This window comes from Ixodes scapularis, unplaced genomic scaffold (genome assembly GCF_016920785.2).
Source record: "Ixodes scapularis isolate PalLabHiFi unplaced genomic scaffold, ASM1692078v2 PGA_scaffold8__174_contigs__length_109621045, whole genome shotgun sequence".
Lineage (NCBI taxonomy): Eukaryota > Metazoa > Arthropoda > Arachnida > Ixodida > Ixodidae > Ixodes > Ixodes scapularis.
Window position 1 is genome coordinate 91,554,149 of NW_024609883.1, and position 20,560 is coordinate 91,574,708.

The following is a 20,560-nucleotide window of genomic DNA, read 5'->3' on the forward strand; positions in this document are numbered from 1 at the left end:
GTGCCCACAATGACATTTATCGTCTTGGCGATATTAGGTTTAAGTAGATTTTGGCCCATAAGTAAATTTAGTCTTTCAAAATTATCTTGTGGTCTTGGCAACGTCATGTTCTGAAAGTGTCGGATTTTATCTTACCATTAGTGTTACATTCTCACGATGTCGGAGTTTTCTGCGATGCACATTCTATTTACACAAGCCGAAAGACGGGTATCCTCTTTTCTCGAGAACTTCCTGTATAAGTAACGTTTGTTAGTGTTTATTGTTTTCTTCTTTTTTTACATTGTATTTTATTACTAAATGGACAGGGCGGTTAACGTCTCGGCCACCCTTTTTGAGGGATATGCATCTTCCAAATTGCATTGATTCATCAACCACAGGTAAGTCTCCATCTCATTTTTTCACGGGTTTAATTTCTTGAACTGAGGCACGTTCTGTCGCTTATCCTCTTACTGTCTTACTCAAGAAAACGTTCATCTGTAGTTTTATTTATGTTTTTCGCTGACGCTATTATCTCGTTAATCTTCGCTGTTTTCCTTTTTCTTTTTTTTGACCCAGTCTCGGTGTTTTTGTCGAAAAGACTATCCCATCACTGTTTGACCTCTAGCTCAGTTGAACAGCTTTTCTTCCGTTGTACTGACCTCCTCTAATTGTCTTCTCTAACCACATTTGCGGAGCGGACTCTGGACACAGGGCAAAATACGTACACAGGATTATTTTTATAATTAACGCACAGACAGCTGCCGTGTTTCGAACATTTTTATGTTTTTGCTGTATTTTTTTCTCAATTATTGATGAGAATATTATCCCGCGTTCCACATATCTAAAGTTTATCCCTTGGAAGTACATAACGGTTAAGCACAGCCATCAAAACGACTTTGAATTTGTTTTCAATACTGGTTTGTAAGACGCATCTTACACATTCGAACAACAGTGATGATCAGTACCCTAAAAAAAAACTAAAAAAAACATTCGTAATTAGATTGCAAATGCATGGGGAATTTTAAAACCGGTCTTCAAGAAGCGAATATGTAGCGAAAAAGCAACAAAATTGACTCGACGGCGCTTGCCCTGCGCGCGGTGTCAGAACAGTTGGTGCTGCGCCACGCGAAAAAAGAACATGTCGCCCCCGGGCAAAGTTGCCGGTTGTTCACCACATACACATCGATACACTATTAGCGTAAATACGACATCGGCACTTTTTAGTCTTTCAGTTTGTTTCCAAAGAGTATCCGCAGGCTAAAATCTCGTACCGCGTAGGTTAGCGCCCCAATCGATCACTTCAAACTATACAGGTATAGTTTTGATGAAGGTATTTGAATTCTACAAAAGAAGAAACATGAAATCTGGTGATTCAATGTTTCGCTAACAGTGTTGCGCCATGTACCCCATAGCATTATGAGCTGAAACACCTGACGCAGCTTTCTTTCGCACCTGCGGTCCTCACAAGCTTTTCTTGAGAAGTATATGGGACCTAAACTTCCTATTTCATTTTAAGTTGGGAGCACGGCTTTCTGATAAACTGGCTCGTACAGTGCTTAGCGATATGACCTAGATTGCGCGAACGGCGACCAGGCAGTACAGAACACGCTGCCTAGCAGTCAGCAACTGAAGGGGCAGAACGGCAAGGAAGAGGGGGGGGGGGGGGGGTGGATTGAATGTGTCCACTCACCCGCCACGAGCCATACCTCTTCACTCCCAAGGCACACATGGTAGACGTGGGAGAGCTTGATTTGTACTGCCTGGTCGCCGTTTACTTATTCTAGTTCATATCGCTAGCCACTGTAAGAAAAAAAAGCTTGAAGAACTGTTTCAGCTGCGTAGCCCTTCACTTGCTACTTACTGCTTAAGAGGTTCCAGTGTATTACATTTCCGTGAGTCATGCCAGCTATATCCGCTAATTTTGGCAGTAGAAGCATTACCCGCCAAACTTAGCGGATTTAAATGACTTGGGTATATCTCGAAGTTTGGTTATCATCGTACTAGTGCCATCGCCGCCACTAGGCCTTCTTAGGGGAGCCGCGTCGCTCCTATTGGCTGGTGTAAACGATCATGTGCCCTTAGCTACAACCAACGGCGTTCTCGTCACGAGTCGTGGTATGTGTCTTCATACACGGACAATTTCACAGGGATTTACCAAAAAAACGTATTGCATGTATAACGATTTTTTTAGGTATGAGCACCAAAGTAGTGTTGCATGTTTTAATACTAGGCGCAGCAACCACCAGTGAAATCAGAAATTATCTGATTTGTCTAAGTCAGCACAGAATAGGAGACTTTTCCGCAACGCCAAGAAGAGGATAGCTATTTTACGACATTTGTAGAACGATGTTCTATTCGTTGATGACTAAGAACTCCTTTTATTCATTCGACAGTAATCATGAAGAGCAATCATTACTTTTATTGTCATCCGAACTACGTAATTATAAAAAGTTCAATGGTTGCTCTGCTTTGTATGTGAGAACAACTATCTGGACTGTGGTACGCAATACTGTATAAGTTCAATATACCCACAAAGTGGCCTCCCCGCTTACACCGATTGTTCTATTTCCGTGAATTGTCTATTTTTCGTAGACACGGACGGATCTCCGGAAAGATGTATTGATGGAAGTGACAGAAGCGATGAAGAGGTCATCAAAAAATCTCCGGGAGTAAGCTCGTCCTCCAGCATGTTCCGTAAGACATCCTTCTTAAATAAACCTGTCCTGTCTCAGCCTTCTTTTTTGAATGCTATCTTTACAAACTTTAGAACATAATTAATGGCCACCAGAAAAGAGCCGGTTATGAAACTTAAAATTAATGATGATCAATGGTCCAGCTCTGCGCAACCTTCTGGATGGCGTGTTGATTATTGACTAAAACTGGAGACCGCAGTACATTCCAAAAGCTAAGCACTTGCGGATTTTTTAATGATTGCATGTCGTGAGACGGTGGAGTAGGCAACTGTCTTAAATCACACTTAAGTAACGTTTTTCAAATCAAAATCAACGTTGCGCAAATTCTTCCGCTCAAAAGCAAATTAACTTATCAGCGAGATTTAATAGCCAGCATACTTGATGTCACTGCGCAGGTATTGACGTGGACGTACCAAAAAAAGAAATCCACGCTGCGCTGAAGATCCAGAGATGGTTCCGCTCTAAACTCCAATACAAGGCGGAGAGCCACTGGGAGCTTACTAATGTCATGCAGCCTCATGATGCGGATCGTTCCGAAGCCACCCACGCTTCAGAGTTTGTGAGCTTCGGCAATCAGGGCCTCAGCGATGAAGTCTACTGCGATATGCCGGGTAACCGGGCTTCGCGCGTAGAACGGATTGAGTGGAATCTAAATCATGGATATGGGGACGAAGGAAACCATACTGGTGACTGCGCTGACGTCGAAGCGATGAACGACTCAGGTAAAAACCGACTATATGAGGTAAATATATAAACTATGGTTGTGCGAATAGTGCTACGAATAGCAATGAATCACTCATAGCCTTCACAGGGAAGATGACAATCAGATGTAAGGAATTTTTCACAGTGTTGATTCCAGGAATGATACGACCCTATTCGATCCTCAGCATTAAGGCCCGTTCACACTCTTGCAACCGAGTACGACCGAGAGAGACCAGACCGGGTTTTAAGCCTCTTGCGACCTCTTAGGACCGGAGGCGGTGGAGCGACGCTGGTCATAAGAAATCGCAAGAGGCTTAAAAACCGGTCTGGTCTCTCTCGGTCTTACTCGGTCGCAAGAGTGTCAACGGCGCTTTATTCACATATACTCCTACTATAAACTGTTCTAGCGCGTAGGCACCTAAGAAATATTCCACATATGAGAGACGTCGGTATCTTGCTATCACACTACCAAACTGACACTCAATTTGGGGGTTTACGTGCCAAACAAAGACACTGATCAGCCAAACCATTTTGACCACCTACTTAATAATATGATTATTCACCATGCAAAACAGTGGCAAGGGTCGTCTGCTGCGGGGTGCCATATACAACAAAACCTGATGAACTGTACCCTGAGAAACACTTCTACATTGAACTGCACTATATTTAGCTGTCAGCTGGGCCGTAGGTAGCCGCCTATTTTGCTTCACCAAGCGGGAATGCCTCTGACGCCCACATTCTGTGATGAGACATGGACGTGCAGCACCTCAGCATCTACTAACATTTTCACCATCGTTCTTCCACTTTTTATATGTACTAACGACGGCTCGCAAACACCCGTCGAGCTCTGTAGTTTCTGAGATAGTTGTTCTGAGCCGTCGGGCCATCACTACTTGCGCTTTGTAAAAATCGCCTAAATTAGCACCCTTTCCCAATACATGCACGCGTAGTCGAAATAGTAATCCGTCTGAACCCTCGCAGCCGTTAATTACCATCCAGATAGTCACGTGGTAGATAGGGCGGATGGCGCGACAGCTATAGGTGCGCTCATTCACGGACTGTTGGGGCGGTTGTAATGGTTTGGCTGATTATTATATGTGCTACACTATACCAAATTGCGCAAAGGAAGCTAACCGAACATACTCCAGTCCGTACAAACGATTAGCAAACAAGTTGATTGAACACTGTGGCTTGTCACGAACTAAGACAAATTTGTCTTATGAGTAATGCATCCCATATAAATTGCGAGTGACCCATTTGTTTTCCTAAAACTTATCTGCCGTTTTACATATACGTTCGAAAACTAAGATTTGGCTGGTCTTTTTTTAAATCATGAGACGCTTGAACCTCAATAACAGTGTCTTTTTTTTTAGCTCAGGTATCGATAGCTGTTTTTAATATGTATTTGCCTAAATTGCTACTTTTGCAGCTCCATAGCTTGGTCACTACATGTAGTTGTCGTCTGTGTGGGCATAACGAAAACTCCGTAACTATTACTCCATCATTGCGCTTGGACAAACAAATGCGACTGGGCATATTCACGGAATCTCAAAGCCTTTAAAACGGGCCAAGTAATAGGCACAAAAGCACTGTAATTAAATAAACAGCGAAACCAATCGCCAATACAAAAGGATTCAAAGAGAACGCCATTTTTTAACGTTGCAGTCGTGTCGGAGATAAACGGGAGCTTTTCGTCGGACGAGAGCGCCTACGCCAAACTACCCAATCCAACGCCGTCAAAAGATGTCCTCGAAAGCCTCGTGGAAGACGCGCTGCAGTTCGGCACGCTTCAACCGGGCTCGTCGTCGAAGATGGTTTTCGGTGACCTCCTGGGTATGAGCAGGCACCGAGCCCCCGTTACGTTCAGGGTCCTGCTCAACGAACTGTAAGTGACTACAAGTTGAGTGTAGAGAAAGTGGCACTGACCATAGACTAACTCGTTTTATGCAAACAAGCCCGCATTTGCCCACATTAGGTGTGGGCAGTGCGCGCGCGCAGTGGAACGCCGTCTACGCATGCGCAGTGACGACAGCAGCGCTCCGCAGCGGCGTGACGTCAAAGCTGCGTGTTTGTGTATACTTCGTTCCACGTCAACGTCAAGTCGGAAAGCTGTCGAGGCCTAGAAGACACACTAAAAGGAATCCACGCAAACTAAACGCCTAGTTACACCGCACTTTGCGCCTGATTGGAAGAGCCGGTTAACGAGAACGCGCAGAAAGACGCCGAAAACCGTGACGTGGCGCTTTTGGGCTATGCTTGACTGTCCCCTCGGCTCATAACGTCGGGTACGCTTTAAAAATATTATCGAACGGTTTGTTGCGTGCGCAAGCTCAAAACTAGCTCTCACTCATCGTCTGCCAAACACTACAAAGACTTACTTTACTTGTTAGTGAGCGCGTTCGTAATGATGTAACTTTCGGAAGAGTTTTGTACATGAAGACAGGGGACGAGACGACACATCAAGATCTGTTGTCCGCTTCCCTGGCTTTACGTGTTAAACCCTTTCTAAACTTATATACATTACTGATGGTGTGGGAATGCAAGTTGCGGAGCTCAGCAGCCAAGAACATATGTTCCCGAGTAAATACCAGCTACTCATAGTAAAAGTAAACAATGAAATTAAAAGAAAAATGTGTCTTTATATGAAACATACGTAAAAAAATGGATCGGCCATTTTTTTCACATTTTAATCTTAAATGTTTTTTTACGTTTCCTCTATTCTCCGTTACACCCTTCCTCCTATTTCACCCAAGTTTTATTCATAGTCAAAGTCACATGTCTGTGCGTTCATTTTTGTAATTGGCCTACATGCCTGCATTTACCATCATATTTTCTCGTTTATGTTTGTCCAAACGTCAATGAATTAATATAGTGCGAGACTTGCTGGAATAATGACATCTTTTATCCAGCCACCGTCTCTTAAATATACGTATGCATGTGTAAACATTTCTGGCGCCCGTCTTCAGCGCAAAAGTGTAATTGGGAATTGCTTGCTTTGCAGGATTTTCTTAGATCGCCCTTGATGTAAAGTGAATGCATATCTTTTTTCTCCAAATTAAGAATCTGATATTGAGCCTTACAGATCAGCTGTTAATTGCGAGGACAACATATGTGACTACCAGTGAAATCCAACATCTATATTTTATTACTTATTGCCTACTTTGACTGTGTAACCATACGATGTTGTGGAACTGTTGGCAATGGTGAATTGATTACCCGGGAGCTTTATGCTCCATATTCCCTTGTTTTTACCCTCCACTTCAGAGGAATCGATGGCTGCGTGAAACTGCGGGAGAGTTGCCACTCGGAAGTTTTCCGCATCAGCGGCATCCGAGGCATCGCAGTGCTCAAGGTCGTTCACCTCGAGTACATAGTGCGCCACCTGCAGCATCTAGTCAACGAGGTGCAACTTGGCCTGTGAGTCCAGCGTTGCACTCTATAGCATCCAATGATCATTATACTTAGACACCTTAATCGTTAATCGTATACTCGCATTTCATCTGAAACTGGCTACAGTGCCGCTTGTATTCGCAAGACATAGGACAAAACAATTCCTGACTTCAGCCAATGCCACCTAGAAGATAAGGCCAGCTCGTGACGTCATCGTTCGATGATCTCCGACCCGCCTCAGGCGGCAAACACGCCAAAGCTTGGCGAGAGGGCGCCACCATGCGGCAGACGCATGCGTCTGGCGTCACCGCGTGTTCGCGTCGCGTTCGTTGGGATACGTCGCAAGACGGGCTGGCAGCGATGCTGACGCAATGTGGGTGCCACTGTGTGGATCCACGAAAGGCGCCGCAGCCTTGTCTTTTAGGTGGTCTTGCTTTAATAGGCACTTTAGGCGGCCCCGTCTCAAGACTATAACGATTTGTAGAGCTCGCGGTGGCTTGGGGCCGACACATCCATCGTGCCATTACATCCATCGAGCAATTACGTCCAATTTCGTGCCATTACATCTATCGTGCCCGTACATCCATACTGCCAGCACATCCATCGTGCCATTAGATCCATTTCTGGCCAGTTCATCCAACGTGCCATTACATCCATCATGCCGTTACATCCATCGTGACATTACATCCGCCGCGCCATCACATCCATGGAGCAACTTCGTCCAAAAGCGTGTCATTACATCCATTCTGCCGTTACATTTGATCGTGTCATCATATCCATCGAGCAGCTTCGAAAAAAAAATCTGAATGTTTTATAGAATCAAATTATGATATACTAACGTTCTAGGGCTTCTCCTTTGTTTCCTGTGGCTCCAGAACCAATGCAGAGAGCAAGTCGTATGCTTCTTGAGCAGGTGTTGCGGTGACATCAGAAAGACGCCGAACTTTGAATGAAGGACAGTGGGTACTTTAAAGCAAGCTGCCTTGAGGTCTACCCACTATCCTTCATTCAGAACCAGTCAGAGCTCGGCGTTCTGACGTCACCACAACCCCTGCAAAAGGACGAACTTGCTCTCCACATAAGAATGTGAATAACGCAAAAAGCCCAGTGTCGGCCATCTTGGCTTCTATGGGTGCGCTAGAATGATGGATGTAATGGCATGCTATGGCGTCTTAACAGGAAAGATGAGCAATTGCATCCATCGAGCAACTACGTCCATCGAGCAACGACATCCTACGAGCAACTACATCCATACAGATGTCAACGCATCCAACGAGCTAGTATATCCACCGTGCCATTACATCCATCGATGGATGTAATGGCTCGGTGGATGTACTGGCTCGATGGATGTGTTAATACGTAATCGCTCGCGATCTAGTTTACTAAGACGGAAGGCAACCATGGGCGTCCGTAGAGGGGTGCAAGGGGGAACAGTTGCCCCCCTCTAGAATATTGAGGGGGGTGCGAAAAGGGGTTGGGGAGCTGTACCCACACCAGTTAATGGGTACACCGGCGTTTTTTTAGCTACCCAAGACAACTACATTTCCTGAATACCTTTAATTTACTGTTACCAACATGCTATTTAGTATCTGAAAATTATAAAATGGTTATTAGAAAAATTTAAACGGCAAAAGAAAATTGCCAAAAAAAGTTTTGATTGCGCCGCGCGCGAGACCGGCGAAACTTGCTTTCTACGCGTTGTGCCTTTTTTCTGCGTCACTGCGCTTCCGTAAAAATGTCCACGTGTTCTCAACGGCAAGTCTCACGGCATACACTGGGTTTATAAGAACTTGTTCGGTGAATGATGAAGAACGGGTAGAAAATGTCTTCAGCACGCTGCCGCCAGCCTCCGAAAGGCTCCGTAAACGCAATTTTTCGACATGCAAGATGGCCGTCCGGGGGCTTCACTCGCGGGAGCGGGATGCGCGATCCAGTAATTATCATTGAGATTAGTGGTTTGTACAAGGAAGTTAGAAGTACTAGGGGGGGGGGGGGGGGCGGGGGGGGCACGTTGCAATATTGGTGAAGCCTAGTCATAAAAAGTTTAAACGATGTTGTGCCCAACGTAACCCCTAGATCCCTCAGGCTATTGGTGCGCGTGACATGTCACACGTGGGATGGATGGATGATTGTAGAAGGATTCCTTGCAGGCTTCCGCGCGCTCCGTCCGGTAGGTTTTATCAGATCGAACTCGACTAAAGCTAACTACTGTCATGTGATGTGGTCACGTTGGCCGTGATAAGTGAGGAGAGTAAGGAGGAAAATGAGAAAGAGGCAAGGCGTCAAGGGGGCATGGCTTGTGGAGGTTACGCGGCTAGCGTCATGCCCTCTCCCACCCTTCTATCGTCCTTGGGTTTGTAGCCCCAAGTTCAGGGTGCGGCCGTGAAAGCAGGTACAGAGTAACGTGGAAACGTGCTGAAAATAGCCAACATCGTCAACATTCCGGGAGGGGGGGAATAAGTATGCACCCCCCTGGAAAAATTTCTGCGGACGCCCATGAAGACACGTTAAGATAATGCAAGGCCGCTTCAAAGTTAGCCTGCCGCCGCCAAACGTGCCAGACCTGACCCTAGGTTATGGGAACCATTACGCTTCGTCGAAGTGGGCTATTTCAAATCTTTTAATGCCACCCCTAAGGTTGGGTCAACACACTAGAGCGTGCTTTGACCGCGTGTAGTATTAAGCCGGCAAAGAAGACACTGCGATAGCACAGGGTCAACATGGATCCAATAGCTGACGGAAGTTAGGTGTGATCGAGTGTTATCCGCTCTTTCAATCTTTTGTCGAGGGCCGGCTTACGTGTTGGATGACGCTAAAGGTCAGCCAACACTTCTGTAAAACTGACATTTCAAAGGAAATTCAGCCGAATGCATTAAGGTCAAACAGTTCGCAATCTCAAGTGTGCATTTTCTGTACTTCCCGGAACCTTTACCAGTCTTTGGTTTGAACGACATTTAAAATGTGTGACCAAGCCGTTTAACTCAGCCGGAAAAACAAGATAACTTTGTATATTGAAAACTTATTGAGACGAGTCGTCGTTTTTGTTTTGCTAGAAAGCCCACGTCTAAGATATTCTCGTAAAAAAATAACAATATATATACGTGCTTATCTAAATTAAAAAAATACAAAAAGATCCATTCGTGGAATCTTAGGGAATACGTTTTAATGACCCTTGGAGACGCCACACACGTCCCCATTTGGGAAATGCAAACGCCAAAACCTCAAATTTTCTCTTTTGGCTTTCCCTTTTGATATCTTTATTTCTTGCTGCCTCTTTTTGGCCTCGTTGCGGAGTCAGTGTTAGCTAAGAATATACCAATGGTTCTTCCTATATTTGCTCCTTTTCTGTGCTCTGCTTGTCACCGTACGTCGACACCCTGAGTACGGTCATCCACGTAACTCGTAGAACGAACCACATCCATACCACTGGTGGAAGTAACCGCATCCATATCACTCGTGGAGGGAATTGCGTTCATCGTTTTAACTACACACACACAGTGCAGCCCACGCACCGTTACTATACGGAAACCCAGAGCGAAGAACAACCGGCGACGGCAGAGCGGGAACTGGGCACGCGCGCATTCCACCGCGCCGCGGCGCAACACTTCCTAGTTAGCAAATCCGTAGTACTGAATGAGATGGCGTCATCAGAAAATGCCAACGCTGGGCACAGGGTGGACATGAAGATTGCGTCACCTTTCGGCTCAAAGGTGACTCGAAGCCGAGCGCTGACGCAGCACTGTTTTCGAATATGTGTACTGCGTTGGCCTTTCCTGACGACGCCATCTCATTCAGCACTACGGCTTTGTAATCTAAAAGGTGTTGTGCGGCGCCCCCTCCTCTCTGGCTCCGTGCCAGCGATGGGCTTGACTTCGACGAAAACGAAAGGGTTCTTTTCGACGGCAACCCGGCGGTGTCTGTCAGTTTGTCAGCACCGGGGAGAGAGGGAGAGGTTGACGCGTGCTGACGTCAGCGCTTCGGACCAATGGAATTGTCGCACGCGTCACCCTCTTTCCCTCCTTCTCCCTCTCTCCCCGGCTCTGACAAAGGAAAGAAACCTCCGGGTTTGCGCCAAAACAAAACCTCTAATGCTAACGCATTAAAAAAAGCTTTGCCATTTTTATTTTTAACATTAGGACGTTCCTAGCTGGTGTTTAGCTCTAAGAAAAAAAAAATGTGGTCAAACAATCATATGAATCATAAAACACACACACACAAGCACATCGTGTCATGCATAAAACTTTCCTTATCTTACTATAGTGCTTCGTCTTACTATAGGCCACTCGCTTGCTTTGACGACAAAACACGGGGCGTAGCTTATTATATCCTTACTCAACTTTCTTTGTGATTCGTTCCTTGGCGTTCTTATCCTCTAATATACTTCAATTTGATTGGCTGCAAAAAGATAATGAGATTCTCTGGACTCGGCACACCCAAAATTTCTTAAGCCGCCCATGGCTATATGTATAACTGGCAGGAGATACCTGGTGGTTTCGATAGCCTGAGTACATCCGTATTTTATTTAATTTTAAGCATTCTGGTTTCAAAGGTTTCAGTCTTCTTTTCTTCCTTGTGAAACCGATTTGTGACATGCAGGTTCTTGAAGGACCTGAGGGAGAGTCTCGATAATCGGACCACGGGATTCTCCGAACTTCGAGAGTGCGTCTATTTTTTTAATTAATTTTATATATATAGAAGTTAGTAAAGCCGCGGTCATACTGCTTATACATCAAACAAAATACAATCTGCCAGACATCAGTAACCGCGATATCCGTGGTTTGAATGCCGCGTGTCGTGTTTTTCCTTGAACTCGTTGCCATGCAACATTCGAAGCACGGATCTCGTGGTGCCTTGCGTTCGTATCTGTTGGCAAAGTGTCTTTTGTATGGCATATAAGCAGTGTGACCCCCGGCTCAAAGCTAAGGGTTAACGTATTTAGGCAGAGACCAGCAAATACATAATACATTGTTTTGCCGACGTTTCAGCACCTACTGTATCTGGGACAAGTATCCGAGCGTTCTGGACCACGCCTGCAGGATGTATTATAGCAGAAAGAACTTCTCCCTCTTCGGAGAAGGTAGGATGTTCTCAGAAGCAATCGACGAGATATCATTCTGGAAAAAGAATATTAGATTGATACGCATCCAATTTTTTTCGTAAAACCGGGATCAAAGCAAACGGCAGGCTCCTTTTTATGCGAATCGTCACAGAAACCAGAGTCCGCCGTCTGACGTGCGACAGCCGATCGCAAGTGAACGCTTCTCGCGCGGCAAGTGGGCCGATCAATGGCTACCTGATATTCAAATGTGTGCATTTCACGCGCGAGAAGCGATCCCTCAGTATTGGTTGTCTCACGTCCAATAGCGACCTCTGTATTCTGTGCCGAAACGCAGAAAACGGCCGTGTTGCGATTCTCAATAACCTTTTTATATAAATAGACCATCTCGCAAACCACTTTAGAGCCCCTATATTCACAAGTGAAGTTTCATTCAAATGGAATACATCTTGGTGCTGTTTCAGATATCAGAGATCTGTACCGGCCCTATTTTGTAATGTACATGTCATTTGCTGGACAGCCGCTCGCCAAGGCACAGGTAGGTTTGACGGTTGACAGCTACATTGTGATATATGAACCTAATGCCGCCACTTTCACGTGGGCTAGGTGCATTTCGTTACGTAGTGGGAAAACAATTCGCATATGTCGCAAATTTAGTGAGAAGATAATTCTCAGACGTCGTAAATGTAATGCCCCAACTTTATTAGTTAGAAAAAAAATTAACATGAATAATTTTTTTCAATAATTCATTGTTCAAAAGATTTTTTCCCAGCAAAATAAATATTTTGGAAAGTATAACACCGATGACGTCAGAGTTAAACAGATTGTAGAAACTAGACAGACGAAACTTTAAGAACTCAGAATCATTCTCACAATAAGCACCATAAAAGAAGCTGATTCAACTGTGTTAACAAATGTGCACTCTTTAAAGGGTGAACCCTAGTTCTGTGTTCTCGAGTATAAAAGAAAAAAAAAGTTAGGGCGTAGATACAAATTTAAAATCACTTCTTTTTGTTTACCGGCTTGGCGAACATCGCGTCATAACGAAACACACGTCCACAATTAGAAGCGTTCTTCTCTTTTTGGCATAAAATTTTCTTAATTCTCTGCTCACCGTTTTTTTTTTAATACGATCTGTTTAACGAAAATAGAATAAGTGCGAAGGTGATCTGGTGCAAGCATACCATTATGTATTTAACCGGTGTCTGGCAGAAAGAAAACAAAAATTTGACAGTGTAGAAAAAAAAAACTGATATACAAATATTCTTTCTACCATTGTCAATTTCTTTTTTCTCTTTTCGCCCCAGTCGGGAGATAAATACATCATAGTAATTGTTTTGGACGCTTTTTAACGAGAAGTACTAAAATTCCCAGAGGTTCCGCCATTTCAGTTCGACAGTGCTCTCCAACTTCGCTCCGTGATCGAGCAAGTGGCCATGACGCTGGCCGTGGGCGAAACCGCCTTCCAGTTCGAGCACCGTGGGCTGACCTCCGGCCACATCCTAGTCAAACCGAGCAACGACCAGAGAGTCCAGTACTGCATCATGAGGAACAGCGTGTTCGTCGAGCTACACGGCATCGAGGCCAGCATAGTGGATTTCTCCATGTCCAGGATGTGCCTCACACCCGGTAGAACTTCCCCGTGTTTTTCCCTCTAATATTCCAGTGATAGTTGAACGTTGTACCCGACCCGGTGGAATAACACTGAGCCAACGGTTTTACCAACAAAACACTACGTACAATTGGACATGGACGATTATATTACTAACCGAAAAACCAAGGAGCACCGGCGGCGCCTGAGTCCAGCCAGCGACTCCCTCTGCGCCGCCTCATATTCGTCTTATCAAGGCGGCGCACGCGATGTGCGCGTGGAAGACTTGATTTCGTTGCCACGCGGGAAAGTTCGCCACCTGTGCCGCGCAGTCGGGCAACTGGGCTGGGGAGCCGCAAGGGTGCCCACAACGTTTCTCTAAGACCAAGCAGATATCATTAGTGTCTGCTTGCTAATCAATGCGGTCATTTATACTGGCGGTGAAGTCACCCGCAAAAGAGATTTTGTGGTTACTTGACCGTGTACACCAGTAAAAGAAACAAGTGTGCCTTGCGTTCCAGGCAGACTGCTGCCGTAATTCCGTGCTCATTTTTATCATTAAAGTCCGAATTTGAGCTCTGGTGAACAGGCTTGAAACGTGATTGAAATGAATTCCATTCGTATGCTTTACGAGCTGCACGCATATTTTATCATACGGACGTTCGTCTTAACTTTTAAGCGAGAATTAATCTAAGCATCAGGAGAGGATTTCGTCTGCTCGCTGAGCGGAACCGACTGCACAGAACGATCGCCATTTTTTTTTTCTATGAAGCTGGAAATGTGATTTTAAAATTTGTCTGCGGTTATTATACCTGCCGGGTCATATAAAGCCGCAGGGATCAGCAAACTAGCCGAGGGTCGTCTTAATCGAAACTAAAAGAGACGGTACACTTTCAGCGAAATGCGTTGACGAGGCTATGTCGGGGTCCTCGATCGCGTTAGCTACGACAGGGATGTTTCTTTAAGCTGTCATTCAGCAAGACCAACTGATTTGTTTGAAGGTATGCTGGCCCCATCGGTGTCACGCTGCTCGACAATAGAGCGTGACAACTCAAGCGCAGGATTAGAAGCAACATCCGACGCCGAACAACTAACCTGAAGAACGTGCAGCCTAGCGAAGACGCGAAGGCATCTTCGTAAGGCACGTAAAAACTTGTTCTTATTTTACGAATACCGAGATATTGCAAACCTGCGAATATACATTTGCGCGCATGCTGCATGTGCTTGAGGTTGGTTGCTGTCGGTCCTTGCTGTTTGTTACTCTAGTAAGACCAGCTGGCAGAGTCCGAAATAGTTTTTTTTTTTTTTCGGGAGATTAAATGTCTATTTTTCGCCCACTCGGATGGCACACGTTCTGCAGAAAGATATCTGAACGCGTTTACTAGGGAAGTAAAGGACAAAGAGGAATACACGTGCAAAGTGACTTTTCTTTAAAATTTAGAGTTTGTATTTGCACATCGCCTAAATATATATACACAGCATAAATATTTGGCGTACCAGTCAGGTAGCAAAAAAAAAAAAAAAAAAAAAAAAAGAAAACCTCATTTAGCCCAGTGAAGCTTACAGTTCACGCGTGCTAGATCAAATGCCGCCTAAAATACAAGGCCTGCTTATGACATCATCGTAAGTAGGTCGCCGGGCTGAAGTTTAAAAAAGTACGCCGCAGGGCGGCAGACGCGTGCGTTTTGATGCCGACGCCCGTTAACGCTGCGCTCGTTTTGAGGCTCTGCGAGACGCGCTTGCGGTGACGCTGACGCAAGGTAGACGGCGCTGGATGGATCACCTAATGAGAGCGTCTGGGGAAGTGTAGGGAACGGAGGCCTTCAGGCCTTGTTATCTAGGTCGAATCGGCTAGACCTAGCTCCAGTTAGTGAGTGCTCACAACCACGGAGAGTCACAAAATACTCCTGCGAAACGTAATAACCCAGCACACGAATGCGCCCTGAGACTGTTTTGTTTAATTTTAAATGCATATATGTTAAGAGGAACGTTCTTTCGGGATATTTTATTATCTCGCATACTGCAGAGGAGAGCGGATCTATGCCATGAGTTACACTAGCTTTGAGGTCACTGATTTTCTTTGAAAGCTTATGTGGTAGCATGTTCCAAATCGAAGAGCGCGAACTTCTAATTACCTTGTGTTTTACACTAGTTGTGACCATGTGTTGTTTTCCCCTGCTGTAACCGCGATAAGAATTATCGGACCGCAGAAAGAAGCCCTCGAAGAAAGGCACGTTTCCTATATACTGCTTTTGGCGCTGAAGGCCAATATCAGCAGAAAAAGCGCATTACATCCCTACTGAAGAAACTCTAAAGGCACCCTATGTCACGTAATACAATATGAAACACCCGTATGACGAAACATCCAAAAATCATGTACCCCCGCCAACGAACTTTCCAATGCGAAGTGGGTCACGGTAATTGTTTTTTGTCTTAGGCACACAGTATGAAGATGAACGCACAAGGTGTTGATAGTGTCGTGCGCATCTATTTTGTTAAATTATCACAAACTGAAATAAAAAATTGAAACAGAGGTGGAAGAAAATATTTGAATTTGCGTGCCATCTAATGGGAAAGGTATGGTAAATCATCAGGGCCAAACATCAAACTGACCTGTGCGTCCTTCATTGAGAAAAATTGGTATAACATATCATATTGATCCTTTGAATGGTATATACTTGGTCGTGCGAATGCATTTGATTTGTCGGTCTAATCTCCCTGAAACCCCAAGAAACAGATAGGTGGACCTCTTGAAATACCTTCCTATCGTTTCTTAAAACAGAGAAACAAAATATAAATAAAACGGTTCAGAAGAGGTGAAATCACTGGCGAAGCTTTTCTTTTTAGGCAACACACGATCCTCAATACTGGAGCAAAAACTACAAAACTAAACGCTGCATTAAAGTCTTTTCATACTGACGTCGTCCTCACTAACAGATGCCGAACCTCTCTACTCCGATCTCCACCGGGTGGCGGATGCTAAGAGGTGCGCAGAAGGGGAAAGCTTTTTCAAGATATATGACCTCGTGCGGTGAGTGGATATACCAGAAACAACGAATTCGTATACGAATGTCCCTCCTTCATTACCGCATCCTACTCACCATCAGGCTCATTTACCCAAGCTGATTGGTGTTTAACCGTGCGACGCTATTTTTTTTTCCTTTATTTGTTTTGCGGGAAGTTCCGCGTGGGGGGCAGAGATAAAGGCTTGTGCCTGACAGAGCCTCTGCCCCCCCGTACAGTTCAGCAGTGCAGTACAAAAACACAGTGGAAAATACATCAGAGACACAAAATGCGCCATTTGCCAAACCGATCTGCTAGTAGTAAATAGAACGAAGCAGTTGTGCAACATTCTAAAAATATATAAATAAAATTAGAGTTTCATATACCATAAGAAATAAAATAAGAAAAATAAAAAGACACTGATCATCGAAAACGACCAGGAACAAAGACATGCTTCCGTTGTAGACTGCAAAAAAAAAAAAAAAAAAGTATACAATACATCACATTAAAATTTGCCACCACACAGTGGTATTAATAAAGAAATCAATAAAAAGTTTTTTTCTCACACTTAAACATCAAGAAACAAGCAATTGAAATATGCACAAAAATCAAAGACATATTTATAACACTCATAAAGTTTATGGCACTAACAAAGATGAAAAAGCAATTTCACTTGCCACAAGCATCCTTCTACAAGCACATTTAAAACTAATAAAAGGTTGATGGAAATCTACGGACATATCTTTTCTATTCAGAGATTTATTTATCTGGAAATTTAGCCTTTGTCGGCCATAGTTAGTTCTTATTGCCGGCATTTTCCTTATTGGGTTTCGAATATTGTACGTGCTCAGATTGTATGTTGGTGTAGTGTGGAGCTTGTTTCTGTGTATCATTGTAATAATTTGAAATAAAATACTTGATCTGCTTTTAGCATATTATATTTATTAAAAAGTGGTTGCGTGCTTAAATTTCTTCTTTCTCCTTTATAATTTTCATGCATATGCAAGATTTTTTTCTGCAAGCTAATTAGTCTGTTGTAATTAGTTTCTGCCGTAGTTCCCCACACCAAAATGCCATAGCTCATTTTCGAAAAAATAGAGAGTAGTATAATGTTTGTTTAAGCCAGGTCGGTAGTAAACTGTGCACTTTGTATATGCTACCAGTAGCTCGGGACAGTTCAGTCTTGAGCATATTAACATGAGTTGACCAAGAGAGGTCCTCAGTAAACCACACCCCCAAAAATTTTTGCTCTGTAGCTTGCTCCAGCAAGCTACAGAGCAAAAATGCCGTCACTAAGATGAACATACAGTTGCGTATATATGGCCCATTCCCTAAAGGAATATTACTTATCTTTTTTTTCAGTATAAGCACCACAGTAAACAATGTTCGCTCCCTTGAAGAACGTTAGCAATTTTCCGCCTTACTTGGTAAATTATTATAAACAAATATAGGATTGAGAAAAGCTATTTGGTACTATAATAAAACATGCAGATATCAAACATAAAGTCGCAGCGTTTTTTAGAGCTGAAATGCTTTATAATGGAACCCTGTTCGAAATACTTTTCCTGACCCTGCGTCCACACTTACCCCATTGCACGAGAAGAATGTGACGTGACGTTTTGCTCATTTCGAGCTACGTCGCAGTGTCGCGTGACACTGCGAGGTTACATAATAACGTCATAGCGCATTTATTGCCTCTTAAACAAATTTAAAGCCATCGTTCCTTTTATTATTAAACTTCGGAGGTAAGGGTCGCCCATATTTCGTTTAACCAAATTTTGTAAAATCTACTTCGCGCTGCGTACAAACTATGCCCAAAACTTGATTATTTAGCTAACAGAGAATATACGTATAAGAAGTTTAAGGATAGGAGCGGCCGGTATATTGTTATTTCCCGTTTATCCTCGTCAAGGAACAGAGGCAGAATTTTCGCTAGCCAACCGTCATCTCGTTCATGATGCAGCCATGAGGATTTTTTCTGGTTTCGAAAAAAATGAGGAACACAATCTTTCTTGGTAACTTGACCTAAATTGCTACAGTCATATTTAACAATCTTGCATCTACCGCTAATGTACCATAAATTGCGCGTAAGACAGACAATAAAGGCCCAAACACAAAGACGAGAGCCCTTGTCATGTCTCCGTGTTCTTGTCTACATCTGTTCTTCGCGCCATATATTGTTCGTGAATCATAATGCTTACCAATCTAGACCACCTTATTATTTTAGTTCTGATAATGCTTCTTTTTGCTATAGTCACTGACAGGTCAAAAACGACAGAGAGGTTTTTAAGTTGTCCACGCTTCCAGCGCAAGCTTCCTGGCTTCGATAAGCTTCGGCGTCTCTCTAGCCTTGAGCATGCTCGCGCAGCCAAAGCACGGCGGAAGGCGACGAGCGCGTGATTGAAGCCGGGCATCCGAAAGAGACGCCCTGCCATTTTTATTGGAGATTTGGAGTAAATCGTTGTGATATATCCGATAACAATGCCCGAAACTCCGACGGCGTCTTTGCGCATGTATGATATCGATATCGAGAATCGTTGATGCTCCGATAGCCCCTATCAGAACGGTCTACTAAAACTCCTTGTCATCCCAGTGACTATGAGTCAAGTTAAATCAAATCTTTTATAATTAATCTGTTCCTTCAATTGACAAGACCACGGACAACGAAACCAATCTTTGAAGGCATGATGAGGTCCGGGTCCCAACTGCCTGTTAGATGTTGACAGAGATGCAGAAAAATAAATCATAAGCATAATATAGAAAATATAGCTCAACGGTTTTCATAAAGCAGTGCGTAGTATACAAAAACTGTGTATTGTGAGTTGAAATCTAAACTATTAATGTCGATGTTGTATATGGAAAAGTGATTGTGTATGATATGGATTTGCTCACAGGGACGACCTGTCTAAGTTCCGCCCATGGACCAACGTCATCTTCCTGAGCGACGTGGTCAGACAGCTTCGCCGGACGTACCACGAGTGCTTCAACCATCCAGCGTCCGAAGCCGAGTCCCTGGCCTGGCGAGACGTCTGCCTCTGGGCCGAGGAACTGCTCAGCTTCAGTAGCGTGACGAGCTTCGTTCTCGCTCGCGTGGTTCCAAAGGCGCACTCTTTCAGGGGGAAGTCCGTAATGGAGTTTCGCACTTGCATGTGACGCAGAAAGCCTTGTTGTCACTCATGTACAGCTCGAAAACAATATATAGAATTAGCGTATCAAAGCACTTCATTCTCTCAAATTAATGTCACGCTAACAGAGAGTGACACGTTTCAAAGGGGACATTCCCGCACGCGTAAAAAACACTTGAGGTTGCCACATATAGCCTTTACAAATCAAGGGTATGAAGGTCGTTTGAAACTCAGCATGATATAAAATGCCTGCTACCGTATCAACTTCCTTTGTTTTTAGATATTAGTTAACCTAATGGCAGGTACATAAACATAGCCATCTTACAAATAATGATTTATTGATCCTGGAGAAATAGATTCTGATATCTGAACGATTTTTACAATTTTATGTTATTACATCGCGTCAATGTCAAATGAGTTGTGTTTTAAGGATAGCTTTTATATTTTTGCCTAAGGTAGTGATCTTATACCCCTGTCAGACAAGGTAATTTTGCGCACTTTAACTAAGTGCACTTCAGCTCACTGAATGTCACTTCGTTTCTGTGCCACACGATATAAATTAGTCACTCGGAAATTATGACAATACCGATGGGTAAATTACTATTACACATCTAACACGTTAAAGTAAAGGCGTAAATGTCTCAGCAATATCTAGTCCTTTTAATAAAGACACGTTACAAGACAAAGTTACGTGAATTGACAATATTTACGCCAATTGGATGATTCCGATTGACCTCACAAGCCAAAGTAAAGAAGAAGATAAAGAGGAGAAAGCGAACTCGCTTGAAGCCGAGTGTGCTCTTCAGGAAGAAGCGGTGTGGTACACTACACAAATGACACTTAAGGCGAAGTGCACTCCGTTGAAGTGCACTTAATTAGCCCCTCTGACCGGGGTATAAAAGCGTTTCTAAAGTGTAGTACGGCCGAAAAGTGAAAAGCGCTTGACGATCTGCCACCTGTTCTGAAGTAAACCGTTATTTTATTTTGGTAGGAAGGCAGTTAGGAAAATGATGCGGGTTGG

At 44.0% G+C, this 20,560-nt stretch overlaps 1 protein-coding gene across 1 annotated transcript; it reads left to right on the forward strand.

Moving 5' to 3' along the window:
* The first annotated feature begins 11,716 nt into the window (after positions 1 to 11,716).
* On the forward strand, positions 11,717 to 16,446 carry LOC121045674 (serine/threonine-protein kinase haspin homolog). The gene is made up of 4 exons (XM_040498770.1): positions 11,717 to 11,841; positions 12,285 to 12,358; positions 13,212 to 13,449; positions 16,349 to 16,446. The coding sequence occupies exons 1-4, from the start codon at positions 11,802 to 11,804 to the stop codon at positions 16,444 to 16,446; spliced, it is 450 nt and encodes a 149-aa protein (XP_040354704.1). The 5' UTR covers positions 11,717 to 11,801.
* Positions 16,447 to 20,560: the final 4,114 nt, after the last annotated feature.